At 64.7% G+C, this 20408-nt stretch overlaps 1 protein-coding gene across 1 annotated transcript in view; it reads left to right on the top strand.

The window, feature by feature from the left end:
- MAD1L1 (mitotic arrest deficient 1 like 1) overlaps positions 1–17028 on the top strand; it is a 171098-nt gene extending 154070 nt beyond the window's left edge. Inside the window, exons 17-18 of the mRNA XM_037057932.1 lie at positions 3166–3356; positions 16576–17028. Of these exons, the coding sequence (XP_036913827.1) occupies positions 3166–3356; positions 16576–16734 (350 nt within the window). The 3' untranslated portion in view covers positions 16735–17028. The remainder of the gene's footprint in view (positions 1–3165; positions 3357–16575) is intronic.
- The last annotated feature ends 3380 nt before the right edge of the window (positions 17029–20408 follow it).

Below are 20408 nucleotides of genomic sequence, written 5' to 3' on the forward strand. Positions count from 1 at the left end.
GCCATCTTTCGGGTTGTTCGTGCCTGTTCCATAGCAGGATCAGAGCCCTAAAGTGTTCACTAGAACAGGGCAACTAAGTCGCTGGGTTGTGACGCTGTATGTGGGGGCGGGGTCAAAGAGGGACTATGGCGTCCCGTCCGCCACCTGCCGCCATGGCCCTCTCTGGTGCCGCAGTTGCTGCCGTCACCGGGCCCACGTGTTTCGTCCCACTGCACGTGAGTGTGCCACCGCCGTCAGCCCTCGCCCCCTGGGGCCTGCGTGGTCTGTCTCACTGTGCACGAATATGCGCCCGCGGTCTGCCCCGCACCCCAACTGGTTCCCGTCTGCCTGCGCGCCTGGGTCGGGGGCCCTGTCCTGCCCGACCCTGCTCACTGCTGGCTCCGCCCCTCTTACCGTCCCCGTTGAACGGTTAGATGTAGTCGGACTTCCGTATAATTCAATTTTCTGTCCTTTGGTTGTGTCTTTGTTTCTCCAGACCTTTGTTGTATTCAAACTTGGTTGTGGGAGAAGGCGCAGTGTTTCCACCTACGCCTCCGTCTTGGCGGAGCCCATATATGTTTGTTCTGCATCCTGCCCACCAAGCTCTTGCTGCTGCTTCTTGAGCCCAGGGGGAGCCAGGTGTCGGGGGTGCGTGGAGGATGAGGCTGATACAGCCGATGCGCCTGGGCCGCATGTGCAGCCACAGCACCCGGTGTGGTTCTGGAGCCCAGCCATGCTGGCTCTTGACCTCTTCCCCGTCCCCCCGTCGCCCCACCCCCCCCGCAGCTCCTGTCTGCCCTCCACACCACTGTGCTTTCAGTCCCGACGCCCCTCACCAGGACCAGCAGGGAACCAAGCGGGTGGCTATGGGGAGGGGGCCAGGACATGGTGGTGGTGGTGTGGCAGGGGATGAGGAAAGGCCTTGACATAGACCAGACAGGGGCTGGTGCTTAGTTTCTTCTGGTCAGTGTGGCTGGAGGGCAGGAGCCCAGGGCAAGTAAAGGGAGGATGGGGGGGGGGGCGGAGCTCCGAGGGCAGGCCTGCCAGACCTACCGTCCTGCACTCGCTCCCCGGAGCCCCTGTGGCGGGGTTAGGGGTGCAAAGTGGGGCTCTCCGTGGCCCCATCAGCCACGGTTGGGGTAATCCCGGGCAGGTCGGGCAACTGGAGTGGCCGTGGGTGGGTGCAGAGTGGGCCACTGTGACCCCTGGGAAGAGACTGTCGGTTATAGCGTCTCTGGGGCAGAAGGCCCATCTTACGTTTCTGGTCCACACTGTCTTGTGAACCTTCTGCCCAGGTGTGTGTGAGCGGACTGCCAGGCCACACACCACGCCCTCCTCGCCTGCCTTAATTGAGTCCTCCAGCCTCACCTGGGCCAGGCAGCCGGGCCGGGCCCCTTCAACCCTCAGCCACGTCACCTTGAGTACCTGTCCCCTCTGAGCCCCTGTGTTCTCTCCTGTCAAGGGCCACGTGGGCCTGGCTCCCCAGCAGGGCATGTGCTGCACCCTCCCCTGACCCCCGAGGCACAGCGTGTCTCCCCCAGAGGGACCTGAGAACGGGTGGCACCAAGATGTGCGTGCGGGGGCTGCCGGGCTGTTTCTTCCCCAAGGTCAGGCTGCAGTTATGACCAGAACATAATTTTCCCTGTTGGACACCTGGGACCCACCCCAGGCTGTGCAGTCCGTGACGGGTGAAGTGTCACCGTGGACACACGGGCGGTGGACGTCCCCAGCACAGGGGCGTTTTCTCCCGCTGACGGGCTGCACTGGGTGAGCTGCCGCTCAGGCACTGGGGACAGAGCTCCGACTGTCCTCTTGATGTCACAGTCCGACTGCTTGATTAGCCAAGGGGTCCACCAGGGCCATCGCGGCCGGTGACCACCGGGGCCAAGGAGGGCTGGGCACGTGGCCAGGTGGACAGGCACCAAGCACAGCCTCTCTGTGCACCACGCAGGGGCCAGTAGGAGCAAGTGCCCCAGTTTGGGGCTTCTTGCTCAGAGCCAGCACGAGGCCGGCCCCAGCTGCCCACAGAGTGGCAAGAAGTATAAATCGAGGTGTGTGCTCAGGACCGGTGTGTCCCACAGTGTGAGAGAGGCAGTGAGGCTTTGGGGGTCCCGCTCCTGGCCATGGTCCTGCCTGGGCTGGGGCTTCAGTCCTGCGCTCCTGCTTGTCTGGCGGGGCGTCTGCGCTGCCTCGCAGCCCGCTGCCGGACTGTGGCTCAGCCTGAGGAACCCGTTCCTGTCACGTCAGGGGTCCTGGCACTCAGCCCACAGGGCTCCCTCCTGCCCCACTCGGGGCAGCCCCAGGCCTGGAGGGGCTCCCCATCCAGCTCCAGACCAGAGCGCCAGGAAGCACCCAGCTCCAGAGATGACTGCGTCTGTGTTTAAGTGAGCCAGCCTCGCTAATTAGTGGGCGATAAATCGAGGTTTAATTACTGGGAAGGCACCTTGGGTGAGGATTCATGCTAATCGCCGTGTGTCCTCCTGCTGGCTTTGCACAGTTGATGTCTCCCCGTGTGGCCGTAAACTGTGGCAGCAGTGGAGGGTGGCCTGGGGCCCTGCCAGGGAAGCTTGCAGGAGCCTGCGCTGTCTGGGTCACCGGCAAGGGAACCCCTGGAGATCATGGTCCAGAATCTCCCAACAACCTCTGTCTCCAGGCCCTTGCCCTCACTACTTCTTGGTGCTGGCCCCTGTGGGGTGCCGGTGGCAGGGACTCCTGCACACTGGGGGCCTTTGTCAGTCACCCAGTCGGGCGTCAGGGCCCAGGACTGCAGAGCTGACCCGTGGTCCAGCAGTGCCTCCTTCAAGCCCATCGGAGACTGTGCCGGGGGGCAGATTGGCCCCCATCACCCTTCCTGTCCTGGTACAGGCCCCTCCCCAGGGCCTGCCAAGAGCCAAGCCTTTGGAAGGAAATGAACTAGGTGTGTGTCCAGAGCCCAGAGCCAGGCAATGGCTGGTGGTCAGCTTCTCCCTTTTCTTTAGCCACCGTGTTAAGCAGAATCCTGTCATTGCCGTGACCACAAGCAGCCAGGTGTGGCTGGCATGTCCTTTCTGTTTGGTGGCTGAGCTCACACGGCAAGGGTGCTGATGTGTGGCAGGCGTCCCTCCCCATCCCCCTGCGGTCTGTGACCTCTGACCTGGGCACCCTGCCGCTCCCGAAGCCTGCCACCTCACCCCCTTCTCTTCACAGAGCTGAAGAAGCAGGTGGAGAGCGCCGAGCTGAAAAACCAGCGGCTCAAGGAGGTCTTCCAGACCAAGATCCAGGAGTTCCGCAAGGTCTGCTACGCGCTGACGGGCTACCAGGTCGACATCACCAGGGAGAGCCAGTACCGGCTGACGTCCATGTACGCCGAGCGCAAGGACGACTGCCTCGTCTTCAAGGTGGGCGGGTGGGGCTCTCGGCCCGGGGGCCGGCCCAGGGCACTGGCGGTCTGCCCCTCGCTGCCCCGCGCTGCCCCGCGATGCCTCTGCTGCCCGCCTGGGTTGGGCTGTCGCCTTGGAGAAGCAGCTGGGCCCCTCGCTGGATGTGGGACAGGACCACTCTGAGCTGGCTCTGTGGTGACACTGTGCCTGTGCCCACGTCGCCCAGCCAGGGGAGGGCAAGGGCACAAGGCCAGGCCATGTCCAGTGGCGGCAGTGCCCACAGGGGCTGAAGAACCAGGGAGGAGCTGGTGTTGGGCCAGGCGGCGTGCTGGGTGCCGTCGGAGCAGCTGGGCCGCGGGGCCACGTGCTGTAACGAGAAGCCAGGGCAGCACCCAGGCCAGCAAGAGGGCGCGAGCTTTGTGCTAGATGGCCAGCTACTGGGGGCAGGCCTGTGCCAGGCACGGGAGGGGCCGGCTCATCGCCACTGTGGGGACAGAGCCCGTGAGGGGGGCGGGCGGCCCCGGAGGAATGAGGTGTGGCAAGGGCCGCGTGGCGGGCACGCTTGCCTCCCAGCCAGGGGCTCTGTGACACACACAGGGACGGTAGTCTGCGCCGTGTGGTCCAGGGTTCCCACCCGTGCTCCGGACCCAGGACCCCCTGGCGCTCTGGGGACCCCTGTGTAGGGTCTGCTCCAGCCCCAGGTGGGTGGCCAGCAGTGGCTGAGGGACAGAGTGAGAGTCAAGACCATAGAGTCCTGCTTTTCTCCTTCTGCAAACTGACCCTCCTGCAGGGCGTCGAATGAGCGGGGGCTGGCACGCCACTGGGGCTCTTGGCTGCCTACCAGTGGCCTCCCTTCCCCGCCTCTGCTGCCAGAAAGCACTGGGCTCTGGAGGCAGTGGCGTCCGATGGCCTGCAAGCCTGGTGATGGTGCTTGTGGGCTGTTCCTTCAGTCAGAGGCCCCCTGGGGGCCTGGCCCCGTTATGGGGCCCTGAGCCTCCCAGCCCCGTCATGGGGCCCCTGGGAACCCCCCACTTGCTGGGCGCCCAGAGGGTCCTTCTGGAGTTGCCCAGCGTCCTGGAGGGAAACCTCTGCCCCGGAGCCAGAACAGAGGGTGCCAGCCACCCCCCTGTCGTCGCTGCCCTCAGTGGGGGGAGGCGCTGTGAGCCTGTGAGCCTGTTCTGGCCAGCATGCGCGGCCCCCTCCTGTACCAGGGCTGCACAGCTCGAAGTCCCCTGCAGTCCCCTGCAGTCCCCACGCCCTGCAGACCCCGATCCTTTGGCCACCCCCTCTCCTCGCGGTCCCCACAGTTCGCCTTTCCGAGAGCGTCCCCGAGCAGGGACCACACAGCACGCAGCCTCATCAGACAGGTTTCAGCACTGACTGGTGTGCGCTCACAGTCCCTCCCTGCCTTCTCCTGGCTGACCGCTCCTCGCTTCCCCACTGAAGAGTGCTCTGCCACCTGCAGGGCCCACGGCTCGTTCGTTCTTTACCTGCTGAAGGGCATCCAGGTGTGTCCACGTTCTTGGCAGTCAGGTTTGCGGCTCCTGGAGGCAGCTCCGAGAGCCGTTGTGTTGGCGTGGCAGCCAGTGGGAGGGACGCCGGCCCTGGGGCACTCAGGCCGCTCTGCCAGAGCCCACCCTTCGCTCCGGCCCCTCATCCGTGAGCCTGGCCTGGACCAGGGCCAGACGTCCCCCGTCTGGTGCTGCGGCTGAGCGCGCTCTGTTCTCCAGGCCACCAGCCTGGGAGGGGCTCCTGTGGACTCAGCTAGTATGGATTCAGCTAGCTGCCCGGACCCTGCCGGCAGAGCCTGCAGAAACTCTGCTTCTTCCAGAAGAAGCACCTACAGCGAGCTGCCCGTGACACAGCCGTCTAGTCCCCCCAGGCCGCCAGGGTAGCAGGGAGCCTCAGAGAGGGGGACCGCACGTCCACCCTGGGTGACAGGGCTGCCAGGGTCACTCCCTGCCCGGCCTTGCCCCGCTGTGCACAGCCAGGCTCCTGTGGGCCATGTGGTCCCCTGCAGGCATGGCCAAGGGCGGGGAGAGGGGGTCCAAGCAGACACTGTAACGTGTGCCAGCCTTTTGTGAGTCCCTGAGCTTCAAAGGCAGCTGCTTTGGACACTCGACGATGACTTCAAAACCTCTCCCCTTTCTTCAGCTCAGAGGCTGGGCTGAGCAGGCCCTAGAAGCCCAGTGACCCAGGATGCGCAGGGACCAGGGCAGAAGCCGGGCTTGTGTTTAGCTGGAGGACGCCAGGCAGGGCGGCCACTTCCCAGTGTGCTGGGCCCCTCTGTGCGGCAGGGGCCGGCTTGTGGGGCCAGGGGCGGGGCTGGACGAGAGCCCTCAGCTCAGGACCCAGAGAGGCTTGCCAGCCTCAGAATGAAAGTCTGCAGAGATGGACACACAAAGAGCCGGCTGAGCTGGCGTGGGGAGCGCTGCACCCCAGTCACGGGGGGAGTTCAGGAAGCGGCTGTGACTTCCCGACAGCCCTGAGGCTGGGGTTGGGCCAGACGGCAGTATCTTCCCCTGGAGGCGAACCCGACCCTCCAGCAGTCAGTGGGCCCCGACCGACCGTGGGAGGCGGCCTGGCGCTGCGGGAGGAGCTGGCTTCATTGCAGCAGCTGGTTCAAAGGCCACAGTCAGGTGCGCACTGAGGGCCCCAGGGGTCTCAGGGACGCGTGGTCTGCCGGGAGGCCAGGGCGTGGCAGGCCTGGCCCTGCAGCTGCAGCCACAACCCTCCTCTGGACCTTCCCAGTGTGAGTGAGGAGGGTGGGGGGTTTGGGTGCCAGGGGCCTACAGACATGGGTGCTGGGACTGGGCACCCAGGGACTGAGAGCAGGCGGGGCTCCTGGCTGCCAGCCTGAGTTAGGAACATCTGTGCCTTCCTAACCGTAAAAGTAATTGTAGAAAGTGCGCCAGAGCAGAATAAAATATGCAGAATGAAGCTTAAGCCAGTCATGACGCTGTCACTCGTGACGTCATGCTGCTGTCCCCCTGTGGTGGTGTCCTAAGCAGGGCCTGTGATGTGAGGCTCTGTGCCCCCTCCTCCCGTTACCCCTGGGTCGAGGGCACATCACTCGCAGTGAGAGCACCCCCATCCAAGTGAAGGAGGAGGAAGTGGTCAGCTCTACTGAAGCTCTGGGCGGTTTCACAAGAGTGGAGTTGGCAGTGGCCCTGGAAGAATAAGAACCCAGGGAAAAGCAGGGTCCAGGCTGCGGGCCCGCACGTGCAAAGGCGCAGGGCTGGACGGCACGGGAAGCGCTCAGGGGCAGTGTGGCGAGGATGTGGGGTGCGGCATTCTGTCCATGGCATCGGCCTGTGTCCTGGTGCCAGAGCTGTGGTCAGGGCACACGGGCCTCTGATCACTGGCAGGTGGGGACGGCAGCCAGCTGTGACACCCCTGTCACTGGGCTCACGTGCCTGGCCAGCAGAGTGCTAGGCTCTCTGCACTTCTCATGGCATCCTTCCAGGGCCTGTGAGGGGGCGCGGGCCCAGCTGTGCACCCTGGGGGGCGGTGCCCCCTGCCCCCACGCCAAGCCCTGTGTGGCGCCCAAGGAGCGGAGCGTGCTCCGGGGTCCCCGTGTTAATGACGGGCTCCGGGAACGAGCTCCCCACACTCAGCCTGACCCCATGCTGAGGAGAATCAGGTTGAATTAAATCAAATTTCAAATGTTAAACCAACCTATTAAAAGAGCAATCACATAGAAACATGGGTTTTCCAGAACGCTCTTGTTCACCCTGTCATAATTAACAGATGCAGGGAAGACTGTCGGGCCCCGAGTGGTTGCAGGGCAGGACAGAAGCTGTGCCCCAGGGCCTTGCTCTGGCCCCAGGCCGGTGTCTAGGGCACCACCTTCGTGTCTAGGCTGTCAAGAGGCCACGGGAGCTGCAAGTCCCCGAGCCGAGCTCGTGGAGCAGGGCCCAGTGTCTCCTCCTACCTGTCTGCTCTGCAGGGTCCAGGCTGCAGTGTCTTGGGGCAGGGCAACTTGGCTCTCTGCCCTGAGACGTGCATCTCTCCAAGGCCCCTCCCCGCGTCCAAACCTGAGTGTGTGGGGGCTGCTGTGGGCGCTATCCTCATGCTGTCAGGAGCACTGGTGGCCTGTTCCTTGCCTTCGAGTTTGTCGGGGAAGGTTCTGGGGTGGGGCCACCTGGCTGGAGGAGGGGGGTGCAGGTGGGGGCTGCCAGGACAGCCGAGGGTGGTACTGGGCAGTGGACCATGCCGACCCAAGAGGTCCCAGCCCCTCCTGGCTGGTGGATCCAGAATCTCACTCAAGCACCCGTGGGAGGCGCCCCCATCCTTCAGGGGAGCTCAGAGCTGGAGGCTGCAGGGTGGCTCCTACTGGGTGGTGCAGGTGCAGACGCCCGGGAAGAGAGACATGGCCACTGCCCATGTGACAGCCCCCGGAAGCTTTTCACTGGAGTTTTACTGGTTTACTAGAGTTTACCAGGCCTTTCCCTCCCGAACACACTCTGGAGGTAAATGCTTGGGGCCATCGTCCTGCAGACCACTCAGCGCAACTCACTGTGAGTCCCGTCCCATCACCCAGCCCCATTGGGGCCGGCTCTCAGCACCTCTGTGCCAGGCTTGGGTGGGGGCAGTGGGCTCTCCTGCCCACCTGGGTTCTCAGGTCACCTCACTCAGCCCTCCCAGCCCAATGGACATTATGACACCCATGCCCAGTGCGGGCCTCAGGCCCTGTCTCACCACAGGGGTCGGGGCACCAGACTGCAGCACCTAGCCCTGGGAGCACAGAGCCAGGCTGGTCCGCCACCCTGCACGTGGCCGAGGGAGAGAGCTTCCAAAGCAGACCTGGGGACTGGGCCCTGCCCCCCACCACCACCACAGGTCTGCCAGCCCTGTTCCTGCTTGTTCCGGCCCCCGAGGGTGCTTCCCAGGACCCCCTGAGGGTCGTGCCCCGAGGGAGACCCGCTGCCTACTCGGCAGCAAAGAACAAAGTTGGGGGAAGGTCCGTGGCCTCCAAACAGCCCCAGGGGGAAGAGCAGCATCCCTCTCCCAGGACAGGTAGGGACACTCGAGAGAATAAGTCACGGGAGGGTATCTGCCGGATGGGGAGTCTGGGGAGATGATTTGCATTCCATTCCTGGGGCCGAGGAGCAAGCCAGTTGCAGAACGGTTTTGGATTTTCCTAGTGAATATGGCCAATGAAGAGGCAGAGCTGCCAGCAGGAGGGAGAAAACCCCATAATGTGACTCATGCCCCCCGAGACGGGTCAGCGCCTGGCGGCCAAGGTGCTGGTGGAGCGGGGTGCCCCGCACACCATCCCGCACAGCATTGGGGGGCCCTGCGGGGCAAGTGTGGGGGGCGGCCAGGGGGCTCGGGCTGCTGCCGGGCAGGGGCACCGGGCAGCAGCACTGGCTGGCGCGGCTGGGGGTGGGTGCGCCAATTCTGCCTGCCGTGTGCGCAGTGCCGCCTTCCGCCGTCCGTCCGCTGCTCTGTGGCTTCTCCAGCAGTCCCAGGCACTGATACCCTGGAGCAAGTCCCCAAGCTGTGATAGCTCCATCTGCCTGTCACTTTCGAGGGGCAGTGGAGCATGTTTGCAGGCCTCTGCGGTTGTGGCCACCACCCGACACCACCTAGGGGTGGGGCGGCCCTCTGGTGGAGAGAGCCTGGCTTCGCGGGCTTCTGCCCGGGGCAGCCACAGCCTCTCCGGGGCCCTGGGGTGTGGGGCCCACTGAGCTCATCTCCCGGCTTGAGAACACCCGAGAGTCTGAGGACAGGCAGGCCAGCCGGGCTGCCATCTCCCAGCCGGTGGCTGCTTCCCGTGAGCCAAGATCAGTGGCCCTGTGGGCTCTGGGCCGTCACTTTGCGGTTCGTCGACTCACTGTCCTCAGTGCAGCTGCAGGCGTTGGTGAGGGCTGTCTCCTCGGCCAAGGTCGCAGCCTTGTGCTGCCCCTGTCAGCACTCTGCGCTCAGCCTCTGTGCTCCAGCCGCGCTTCAGGGCACAGGGCCCCGTGTCCGTGTCCGTGTCCGGGAAGCTGTGGCAGGCTGGGAGCAAGTTGTGGGACCTCCCTAACCCCAAGCCCAGCCCGCTGTGCCCAGGCAGCGGGCCGAGTCCAGTGGGCCCCTTGTGCTCTCCCGGCAGGCGGCCCTGGCAGCTGTCCGGGCAGGGCCCTGAGCCCAGCGGCAGCGAGACGAGCCCTGGGCGTCAACATGGCCTCACCCCACACCCTGAGGGGTGGCGGAGACAGGGACCCTGGCCCTGAGCCCACCCACAGCTCCCTGGGCGGGCCTGCTGACAACAGCCTGCGAGGTGGTTGTCTGGGCTGTTCACAGAGGAGGGACCGGCTGCGCGAGCGCCTGAGCCCACAGTGCACCCATCCTGTGCTGAGTCACCGCAGGCCATCCTGGGGGCGGCCCTGGAGGAAGAGGACCTGGGACCCGGCCTTTCCGGTCCCTCTGACTCCGCCCTGTGCCTTAGCGGGGTGAGCGTTTGTTGGGGGCCTCAGCCCCAGCACTGCAGACAGGCCCCGCGCTCGCCACCCTGGGGGCTCCTTCCCTGCTCTGGCCCCAGGCTCCCTCCGGAGCCCAGGTGCCGGCTGGTCCTGCTGCAGGTCATGGAGGGGCAGTGCGGGGCACAGGCCGGGCTCAGCCACCATTACAGCCAACGTCCCCAAACGGCCTGCTCTTCTAATTGCCTTTCCCGCCGCAGTGTTGTGCCGGTCTTCCTGAATATTCCAGCCGCAGTTTCCACAGCCAGGGTGCCTCTCTGCTGCAGGGGTGTGGGCCCCATGCCCACACACAGAGACCCAAACCTCCCGAGCTCCCCCGTCTGCTGAGGTGGCAGAACAGCGGGGGCCAGAGACGCAGAAACCAAGGGAGGTGCCTGTCTCCCCAGGCTCATCACAGCCCTGGTCCCCCGCGCGGCCCGCAGCTGTGTCTGAAGCAGGGTCTCCTCACTTTCTCTCAGAAGGCCAGTCCTGGCCAAACCCGCCACTTCGGAAACCAGCCTGGAGCCTGAGTCCCCACCCCAGCTCCGTGTCCCACCCCTTCTGTCGGGAGGGAAGCCCAGTGGAGGCCGTGTGCTTTGGCAGCAAGATGTCTTCAGTGCTCTTGAACTAGAGCTGCAATAAAGAGCACTAAACTGCACCTGACCGGTCGTGGCGCTGGGGGCTGGCCCAGGCACATAGCACTGTGCCACCGGCTCTGCCGGTCCAGGGAGCAAGGGGAGGGGCACTTGACTTCCTGTCCATCAAAGCACCTCCAGGTTCTGCCAGGAAGAGCAAGGAGGGACCACAGAGCTCCGTCCTGCCCGTTCAAATAGCACAAATCGAGGTGGGGGGTTGCCTGGGGGTCCTGCCCTCAGAGGAGCTCTGGGGGCTGTCCCTGCACTTCATGCACACGCGCTGGGGAGCCCAGGCATGATGTCCCCTCTGCAGACCTGCCAGCCCGTGAGTGAGGCCTTGCCTGCCCTCGGTGCCCTGACTCCAGCTCCGCTCCACCAGGAGCACAGGGAGGGAGGCTGGGCTGAGAACGCAGCCGCGGGAGGTGGGCAGTGTGTCCCAGCGGCTCCCGGAGCAGGGGCTGTGGGCAAAGCGCACCTCCAGCTCCCTCCCCGCTGCCTGCTCGAGCCTGCAGCTGAGGGCCTGGGCCTGGGTGGATCCCCTCGGCCTCGGGGCTGGACCCTCAGACGGCTGGGGTCCGTGGGGAAGGTGGTGGCCACCCGGGTGGACGAGCCGTGTGGGAGCCGCGAGACCTGCCGCCACCTGATTGCCAGCTCTGGTGGTTGCAGAGTTGAATGCAGCCGAAAAAGCCTTTGTGAGTAATTAGTGTCAGAAACTCAAGATCTACAAAGCTGTAAACTCACAGCTTGGCAATATTACCAGGCACTAATTAAAAAAGGAGAAAGAAAATTTTCTTTCACGATCGGGTTTTCAGCCAAAGATGAAGAACAAGGCAGTTCGCGGGCGGCGCCACCAGACACCAGAGGAGAGCGGGCAGTCGTGGGGCCAGAGGCAGCAGCGGGGCCTCGGGGGCTGGAGCTGGGGGTGGCATTGGGCCCGGCTCACGCCCTCACCAGGAGCCCCCGCGCTTCCCAGCAGGTGTGGACCACCCATGGCGCGGACGTTGGGAGATCGCCCAGGGCAGGGGTGGCGCGTGCCCCTGGTGTCTGGAAGGCTGGGAGTGGCCTCTGAGTCGCCATGTGCAGGGGCACTGTCTCCTGGGTCCCCGCCTCCTGGCACCCTCCTCCCTGCCCTGGAGCCTTCAGCAGAACACCCTTGTGCCCCAGCTCAGGGTGAGGCCACACTGGCTGAAGCCTCATCCACTGCTTTCCACTGGAACCCCGGCGGAAAGGCAGCCCCATCGAAGCAGCTGGCTGGGGTTTGGCTCTTGTCCGGTGGGCAGACACGCTGACCCCCGGGGCCCCCGGAGTGGCCCCTTCACTCTCTGGCACACTTCTCTGTCCCTTTCATTCTCCCTCCGCCTCCCCGAGGCCTGGCTCCTGTTGCTCTTGCAGTGCATGACCCACTGCCACGCCCACCCGGGGTGCCCCACTCCGTGCTGTGGGGGTGCAGTTTGGCTCCCGTGCCAGCACCTTTCCTGACACTGGCTTTCCTGGCGTGGAATGAAGTTCCAACCGACTTAGTGTCATCCGATTCTGCCACCGGCATCAGTCCTGTGTTGGTCTCAGCTGACCGGCCTTTCTCCTCCCCGTGGTCCCTGCTTTGCTGCCTGCCTGTTGCCTTTGATGGACACCACCCATGGTGAATGCCGCCTGGGTGGGGACAGGGTGCTTTCGTTTCCTGTGGCTGTTCTTGAGCCTTGTTCAGAGGTGTGGTTGATAGCTCAGGACAGTGTGATGCTTCCAGACCTTCGTTTGGGACTTGTGGCAGAACGAGAGCGTCACTGAGGGGGACCCACTTGCCTCTCCACCCTGCGTGACAGTGAGCTGGCAGCGTGGCTGGTGGGGACAGGTGTTCTCCCCACTGTGTGGCCCCAGGGGTGACTCCCACCAGAGTGCTGGCCAGTACTCCGCCGAGGACTCAGGAGCCCTCTGTTCAGTCCTTTCTCTATGCCTGGCTCCTCTCTGGGGCCCTCTGTCCTGTGCCCTCTGGCCACCTCGGTTTCCCCAAACTCTGCTCTGTCTCCCCAACCCAGAGTGCCCACCAGCTCGGGCCAGCGGGACACCCCAGGGGCTTGTGCTCCCTTGAGCCCAGGACTGGGGACCACTGCTCCGTGGGGCGTGTCTCGTGTTTCTGGCTGTTCTGGACAAGCAGGTGGGCCTGTCCCTGTGCCTCTTTCGTGGCCAGAAGCCTGCCGAGCACTGAGGTGGGAACACAGACACCGTGTCCCCACCTTAGTGAGGACACCGTGGCTCAGAGCGGTGACAGGGGTGCCCACTGTCGCGTGGGATGAAGAGACTGGGGTGCGGGTCACAGGTCTCTGACTGCAGCCACAGGGCTCTCTGGACAGGTCTGTTGCCCTGTGAGCCCCTCAGAAAACTGCTTCGAGGTGGCAGGGCTTGTCTGCGGCCACCGGCGGGGGGGTGGGGGCGAGTGCCCGAGTGCCGGAGCAGCACGTGGGCGCGGGGGCGTCAGCCCTGGCTCTGTGCGCAGGGCCCTCTGCCTCTGGAGGGGCTGGCGGGGCAGCCTCTGGGCCCAGCCAGGGGGGCCCATGTGCGTGTCCCTTGTCTGCCCCCCCCCGGACCCCCCTCTGCCCAGGGCTCCTGGTGGCCTCTGCTCCACCAGACCTGGGCCGCTGGGCGAGTCACTGGCACCGGCGCCACCTGGGATGGGCGAGGCTCCCGGAAACGGCCGCCCCACGTGCGCAGCCCCCCCCCCCGCCCCCCGTGAGGCCGCGCAGCAGCTGCGCAGGGATCTGGAGCACCGTGGGAGCGCGGCGCTGCGTGAATAGCATGATAATAACAGCTCGGGCTCAGGGTCGGTTTGCAACTGTCGGGGCGCCTGGCCTCGCCCCCACCAGCCGCTCCGGGAAAAGGTCACCCCAGCCGGGGATGGTGAATTCCAACAACGCCGGCGTAATTAGAACACGCCGCATTTGGACCTCGCTCGCAGCACAATTAGCAGGACTAATTGGGTGAGCTGTTTCCCACACTGGACACGCCTTTGCTGTGTTCTCTGCATTCTGTCCAAGTCGTCCTGACCCACTTGCCAGGGTCCCTCTGCCTGATCATCGTGCGGCAGAGCGCACCTCCCTCGGGTCCTTGTGCCCGCTGCCCTGAGGGACACAGTCCTGGGTGGCATGCGAGGTGCCCGTGGGACACAGTGTCAGGAAGGGCTTCGGGGGGCCGGCCCGGCCTCTGGGGTGACGAGGTGTCATGGAGGGACACCACGCTCTCACGGTGGCCAGGGTGAGCTGGCAGAGTCAGCAGAGGGCTAAGGTGGCCCGTGTGGCGAGGGGGCAGGGCCCTCAGGCACTAGGAGCCACCAGAACCGAGCCGAGGGAGAGGGCCGCCCGAAGGTGGCTGTGGTGGCCCGGGACTGACCCCGGGCATGCGTGGCACCTCCAGTGGCCCTACCAGTGGGGGGGCAGGAGGACAGGGAGCGTCCACAGAGGCAGTCTCCCACGGGGGCTGGGGGCATTCTGGGAGGAAGGCTGACAGGTGGCGTGGGCATCCCCCCACAGCTGGGAGTCACACGTTCTGGCCGACGGGGGTCCCAGGCATCTGCACTGGTGGGATCTGGGACCGCGCGGCATGCCCCCCACCCCGACCCCACTCTCGGGGCTGCTCCACTCTGGCAGGCGCCATGCAGGCGGCCGGTCGTCACGGAGGGCAGCCAGGGGTGAGGACACTCAGCAACCCAGCCCTGCCCTCGGCCCTGCACTACCGTCCTTCCATGTCTTCTCCGGCGGCCTTGTGCGGGTGCGAGTGCGAGAGCGTGCCTGAACGCACACAGCCGCAGCACAGCCTGGAGGGCTCACTGCAGCGTGGCGGCTGGAGGCGTGGCCCCCTCGGGCATCGGCCTGTGGACACAGAAGGCCCAGAAGTATCAGCCCCTCCACAGGGAGGGACACTGGGCAGCCCTTGGATCTGCCCACAGTAGAGTTGAGACAGGCCCTCCACTGCCCAGCACAGGGGTCCGCGACTGCCCAGCACCTGGGCATGGACCCGTCCCCAGGGCCCAGCTGGGCTGGGATCAGGAGGCCCCAGGCTGAGGCCCAGGCAGCAACCAGCCCCTGGAGCAGGACTGCGGACACTGCCAGCTGCTGGGCCCCGCACAGTGGCTGTTACCCTCAGATCTGAACATGGGACACTCGTACCTCTGTGAAAGTGGCTGCTGGTCCTGGGCCTCAAGGCCACCAAGAGCCCACAGGTGGCTGGGGAGTCCCGGTTCTAGCCTCCTTCCTGTGGCTCCAGGGGACCGAGGCTCTGCCAGGCAGGCCCTCCTGGGGCCCCTAGGCAACAGACAGCAGTATGAGGGTCACGGAAGTAAAGAGAGCATTGCAGCCCCTGTGCCAGGTGTTAGGCCGGCTGTGCACAAGACCTGGACCTTAGCGCAAGGGGGGAGGACAGGGCAGGGTGGGGCGGTGAATAAACACCAGACCCCCCCAGACGCGGGACTGCGTGTGGCGGACATGCACGGCGATCGTGCCCCCAGCACGGAGCATGTCCGCCTCCGCCATGCGGGTCGTGCTTCTGTGTCCAGTCCTGGGTCCTGAGTCTCTCCTCTGTGTGTGTCAGTTTTGTAGGCGTGTGTTGTACACTTAAGTCCATGGCACATTTGAGTTAAACTCTGTGTGAAGCAAGATGTGTGAGTCAAAGAATATTTTCTGAAACTAGGCATGTCCGGCAGCCTCAGGCCGACTGTGGGGAGGACACTCCCCGCTGACCTGACACCAGACTGCGGCCTCAGAGCAGTCAGGCGTGCTGTGCCGGGCTCTCCGACCTCTCCGTCAGTCAGTCTGTAGGTCTGTCCGCCGCTGTGTGTGTGCTGTCCCTGTTTGCCGAGAGCGTGCAGCAGGGACACCCATTGGTGTCAGTGGGTGGGGTCGTGTGGCCTTCCTCCCGCAGCCTGCCGTCCCGGCCACGGCTCCTCCGTGTAGCGACAGCCTTGAGCAAAGACAGGCCCCACTCGTGCCAGGGCTCCAGGCCACGCCTCACGGTGGGTTTAACCTCCACACCCTCTGAGGTCTCTCTCGTCCACGCCCTCGGCAGCGGGCACCCTGTGCCTGCAGGAACCTGTCATGCTGGGTGCCTCGCCTTCAAACCCCAGTGGCTCCACGACCAGGGAACACCTGAGGGAGGGGGTCTTATCTCTGCCCTTTTGGGACCTTGCTGACCCCAAGCTGCTCCCAAAGAAGGGGCATCACCCAGGGCCACTCTTCCCCTCAGGATCCCCCACGGCCGGCGCATCCGTGCATGTCACTGAGAGGGACCGGAGGCCTCTGCCCTGCCATCGGGGCATTCCCTGCCCACGAAGTCCTCAGATGGCCATCCACCCATCTCTGTGCACGGCCCTTCTCATTCTCAGCGGCCATGGGATTGCTGGCATACCCTGCCATCAGGAGCAGGGGCCCAAGGTGGGGCAGAGCGGGGTCTGCGTGGTGCCAGCCAGCCAGCCAGCCACAGGTTTGGCGTCCCCATTAGGGCTGCACATCTCGGTCCCCTGCAGGCGCCTGCAGGCCACCCACAGCTTGTCACTTGTAGACACTGGGGCCAGGGAAGCAGAGACATAGCCAGCCCATCCAGACCCAGCCACAGCCAACACGTCTTACTGGGCAATTTGCTTTCTAAAAAATTGCACTCTGGTTCTAAGTGAACAGCCCTAATTAGAGTGATTTACAAGGGACCAGGGACCGGGTGGTATTTTGAGTGTGGCAGTGTGCCAAGCAGAGATGGGTGGCCCGCCTCTCACAGTGGCACAGCTGGCGACGTGGTGGCCCCAGCCCCATGGGGACAGGACCCTGAGAGAGGGTGGGAGCGCTGGTCACCCTGTCTGTGCCACAACACCCGCCCTGCTGAGGAGCGTTAGCGCCCCCTGCCCTGTGGGGGAAGCCCAGATGCAGAGCGGGAGGCAGAAGTGACAGGGGTTCCTGGGAAGAGGTCACCGTGGCTCCTGCGGTCATTTGAAGTGGTCCCTGCTGGGCTGTGGCGAGGCCCCACGTACGGACAGGCCGAGGGGCTGGCCCGAGGCCCAGGGAGCGGGGGCAGCAGGTCTCCTCGAAGGTCCCTCCCCACGCACCTGTCCTGCCGCCGGAGGGGCCCGTGGGAGAAGCACCGAGCCACCAGCGAGCTAACCACTGTCTCCCGCCCCCACAGGCCACGGGGCCCTCGGGCACGACGATGCAGCTGCTGGAGACGGAGTTCTCTCGGACCGTGCCAGAGCTCATTGAGCTGCACCTGCAGCGGCAGGACAGCATCCCCGCCTTCCTCAGCGCCCTCACCCTCGACCTCTTTGGCCGCCAGACCCTGGCCTAGCCTCGGCGCCCCCTGGCCACACCCTCGGCCTGGAAGGTGGGAGTGGGCTGGATGGGAGTCCTGCCGAGGCACTGCCCTCGCCCAGATGGCAGTGGAAGGCCCGGGGCCCAGCCACACCCTGAGAGGCTGCACAGGCTGGTGTGCTCATCCCCTCCCGGCCCCTCTCCTCCCCCCCCCCCCCCCACAGAATCCCTCCACACGCTGCTTGAGCCCACCCTCCTGGAGCCTGGTGGGCGGACCAGTGGGCGCCAGTGGAGCCTCTGGCTCCTGTGAAATAAAGTTCCTTCTTAGCCACCGCCTGTTCACTGTGTGTCTGGTCCCCTGAGCTGAGGGGCTCCCTCTGCTGAACTCGGCCTGGCCCCGGGAGATGGTCCTCACGCAAGCCCAGGCCCCAGAGAGAAGGGAGACAGTGGAGGCAGCCCTGGGGCCACTGATTCGGGCAGAGGCCAGGGGGTGTGGGTGGCCCAGCATCTGCCCACAGAGCCTGTGCGCCCACTCTGGGACACGCCGCCGTGGCCCCGCCCCAGGCTCCCCATCTGCCACCTGGACCCCCGACCCTCACCCTTCGGCTTTGGGCTCTGGCAGCAAGAGCTGGCTGGCCCCTCACAGCGTGGTGGGCTCCCAAAGCACAGACACCCGTGGAGAGGCCGTCGACCCCACTACCCAGGCCTATTCCTCATTCAGTGCCCTCAGGACCACGGCCCTCCCACCGCAACGCCAGGGCCTCATCACAGGCGGCCAGGCGACACCAGTGGGCCCCACTCGGACCGCAGCGGGGCGGCTGCTCCGAGGGCGGGGCCACATCGCACAGGTGGGCGGGGCGTGCGGGAGTCCAGGCCCGCAGACCACGCCCCGTTCCATGCCGGAACTGTGCTGGAGGTGCCTGCTGCCTCTGGGTGAGTGGCCGAAGGCCAGGAGGCAGGGGTCGGGCTGCGGCCCTTCTGAGCCCACGGGGCAGCGGAGGCCAGCCGCTGGGAGAAGGTGTGTCCAGAGGGCCCAGTGCTACCCTCCCGCTGGCTGGGGGCAGGGCTGTCCGAGCACGTGGGTGGGGCAGCTCCTGACTCTGCCCGAAGGGCAAAGAGGGAGCCACCACCGGGGGGCCTACGGGGGCCGAGGGGCCTGCAGGCTGTGGCCTCCACTTCCCAGAGGCCCGCCCCAGAGGGCTCGGGCTCTGGCAGAACCCACTTCTGCCAGCTCATTAGCAGGCGCCACACTAAGTGGTTCTTAAGCTCTCGTGACCGAGGGTGAGGGATCAGTGCCGCAGCGGTGAGCTGTGGTTGCCAGGAGGGAGCAGGGTTCGGAGGGTGTGTGGCGGGGCTCCCCCAGCCCCCACCTCGCCCCCAGGCCCCCCGCCCCTCAGCGTCAGGCCACCGGCAGGGAGGGCTCAGTTCTGCCGTCTCCCTCTGCACCCCTGCAGCCCCAGTTCTGAACATTGGTTAAGCCAGGGTCTCCTCCAGCCCCTCATAGCTCGGAGTGTGGGCCATGGACCAGGCCCTGGTGAGAAACACAGGCTCTCAGGCCCCCTCCCTGCCCACTGATCCGGACTCTGCCCGTGATGTGACCCGTGGGGGCTTGTGTCCCCATCCCATAATGGTCCCTGAGTTGCGGCCCCATTGGGGGAGGCCAGGGCCCTGCCCCAGGCCACGTGCAGGTGTGTGTCAGGCCTAGGCCCAAAGCCAGCCTCCTGAGCCAACTCATGGCCCCGCCCCACCCAGCTTTGGGGGTCAGACTTGGGCCCCAGTCCATCATGGTTCCTTGGTGCCAGTACTCCAGGACCAGCTGAGGCTGGCCCTCTGTCCCCAGTGGCCTGGCAGGGGTGACTCAGAGGCCCAGAGGTGTGGGACCCACGACCGTATGGACGGGAGTGTGGGCACATGTGTGGATGCAGGGCTGTGCCTTCGAGTTTGTGCGCACACGCCTGTCACACACATGTATACGCACAGTGAGGGCAGGCCGCCTCGCCACCTACTTCCATTCCCACTTCCTGCCCATAGAGGGGCAGGACCTGGCCCAAAGTCCCGCGGGGGCCCCCAGCTGACCCACGAGGCAGGGCTGCGCCTGCCTGCTCTACATTCCCATTCTTCTCCGTAGCCGTCTGCACGGTTTTATCCGGCTTTCAGTGTGGAAAGGAAAGTCATCCCTCCGTAGGAACACAGAGGCATGCGGACAAGTGCCCCACCCACCCTGGCCTGCCTGGCCCCCCTCCGGGTTGCGTGTGGCTCTGGAATGGCCGTGACCTCTTGGAAGTTTCCGTGAGAGCTGCTCTGGGTGTAGTGCACTGGGTTTTCTGTGCTGTTGTTTCGAAATCACTCAAGAAGCTTCACTGAAAACAGTAACAGAAACACCAGATTCCCATTTCAAAGTCACATTGGCAGCGTCCTCGGAACTCCCACAGTTCTGAACCATTGGGGGGTCATTACTTTAAAAACCAAAACCCAAAACAAAGCCGTCCCAGATCCAATCTGAGCATCGTCTCATCGGTGACTCTCCTCCCATTGTCCCCACGGGAGTGCCCTCCCCCCATTCTGGCCTGTCCCGTCCGCCACTGTGAGCCCAGCTACGTCCCCAAACCCTCACACTGAGGCCCCATCCCCCAGCGTGTGACTGTTTGGAGACAGGCTCTTCAAAGAGGTGACTGAGTTAAAAATGAGCTCATACAGGTGGGCCCTGATCCAGGAGGACCGGTGTCCTCATGAGAAGAGGAGACTTGGTCACAGACAGAGGGCCGGCGCCGTGAGGACCCAGGATGGGGTCGGCTGTCCACAGGCCCAGGAGAGAGGATCCAGCCGTGTGCCCCGGGGTCTCAGCCAGCCAGCCTCCAGGACATGAGACGAGTCTGTTTAAGATGCCAGCCTGTGTTCCTTGTGATGGTAGCCCAGGTGGCTGGCACCCTCAGCAACATGCGCCCCTCCCGTGGCAGCTCCCAGCGAGCAGAACAGGGCACACGTGGCTGTCCCCCAGACACACGGGGACCACAGCTGTCCCTCGAGATTTCTGAGTAGCCACGCTAAGAAGAAACAGGTAAACTCAATTCTAGTGTGTTTTCTTTAACCCCGTGTGCCTGAAACTCGGTTTCCACGTGGGATCAGTAAACCCTCTTTGGCACAGAGCCTCCCAAGTCCAGGGTCACGTTCAGGGCGTTGTCAGCCCAGCTCACACGGCAGCAGAGCCAGGAGTTGGGGAGTGATGTCCCTTGGACAGAGGTCCTGCGGACCTCGGGGAAGCAGCCTGTTCGGACGCCAGGGCTCCTGCAGGGCAGGCGCTGCCCGGACCACAGCTGCCCTGCCCGCCTGCTGGGGCCTCAGTGTGCACGTCTGGGAAACGGGCAGACGAAGGGGGGCCTCGGCGAGGGGCACGGCGGGCAGCCCAGCCCTGCGTGGGCCGCCTCTTCAGTGTCCCCGGGTAATTAGCTCAATTACCAACACCCGCCCCTTGTTTCGCCTCTTTTTTTCCCCCAAACTTAAAATGGAAATTAAATTTTGCGCCAGGTTTACAGGCTGTTAACGGAATTCACTAATCAAACCCCAATGCCAAGTCCTTGAAAATGAGAATTTAAAAAGGTCTGCATTTGCATATTCATGGTTTTAATAGGGTTCAGAAGGTATATTTGCAGCTGATGAAAGGGATTAATTACATCTGATTTGCATTTGTGGAGCATCTTAACCCCTTCTGAG

Source organism: Sturnira hondurensis, unplaced genomic scaffold (assembly GCF_014824575.4).
Source record: "Sturnira hondurensis isolate 20B ecotype Veracruz unplaced genomic scaffold, ASM1482457v3 Scaffold0009733, whole genome shotgun sequence".
In the NCBI taxonomy this organism is placed as follows: domain Eukaryota; kingdom Metazoa; phylum Chordata; class Mammalia; order Chiroptera; family Phyllostomidae; genus Sturnira; species Sturnira hondurensis.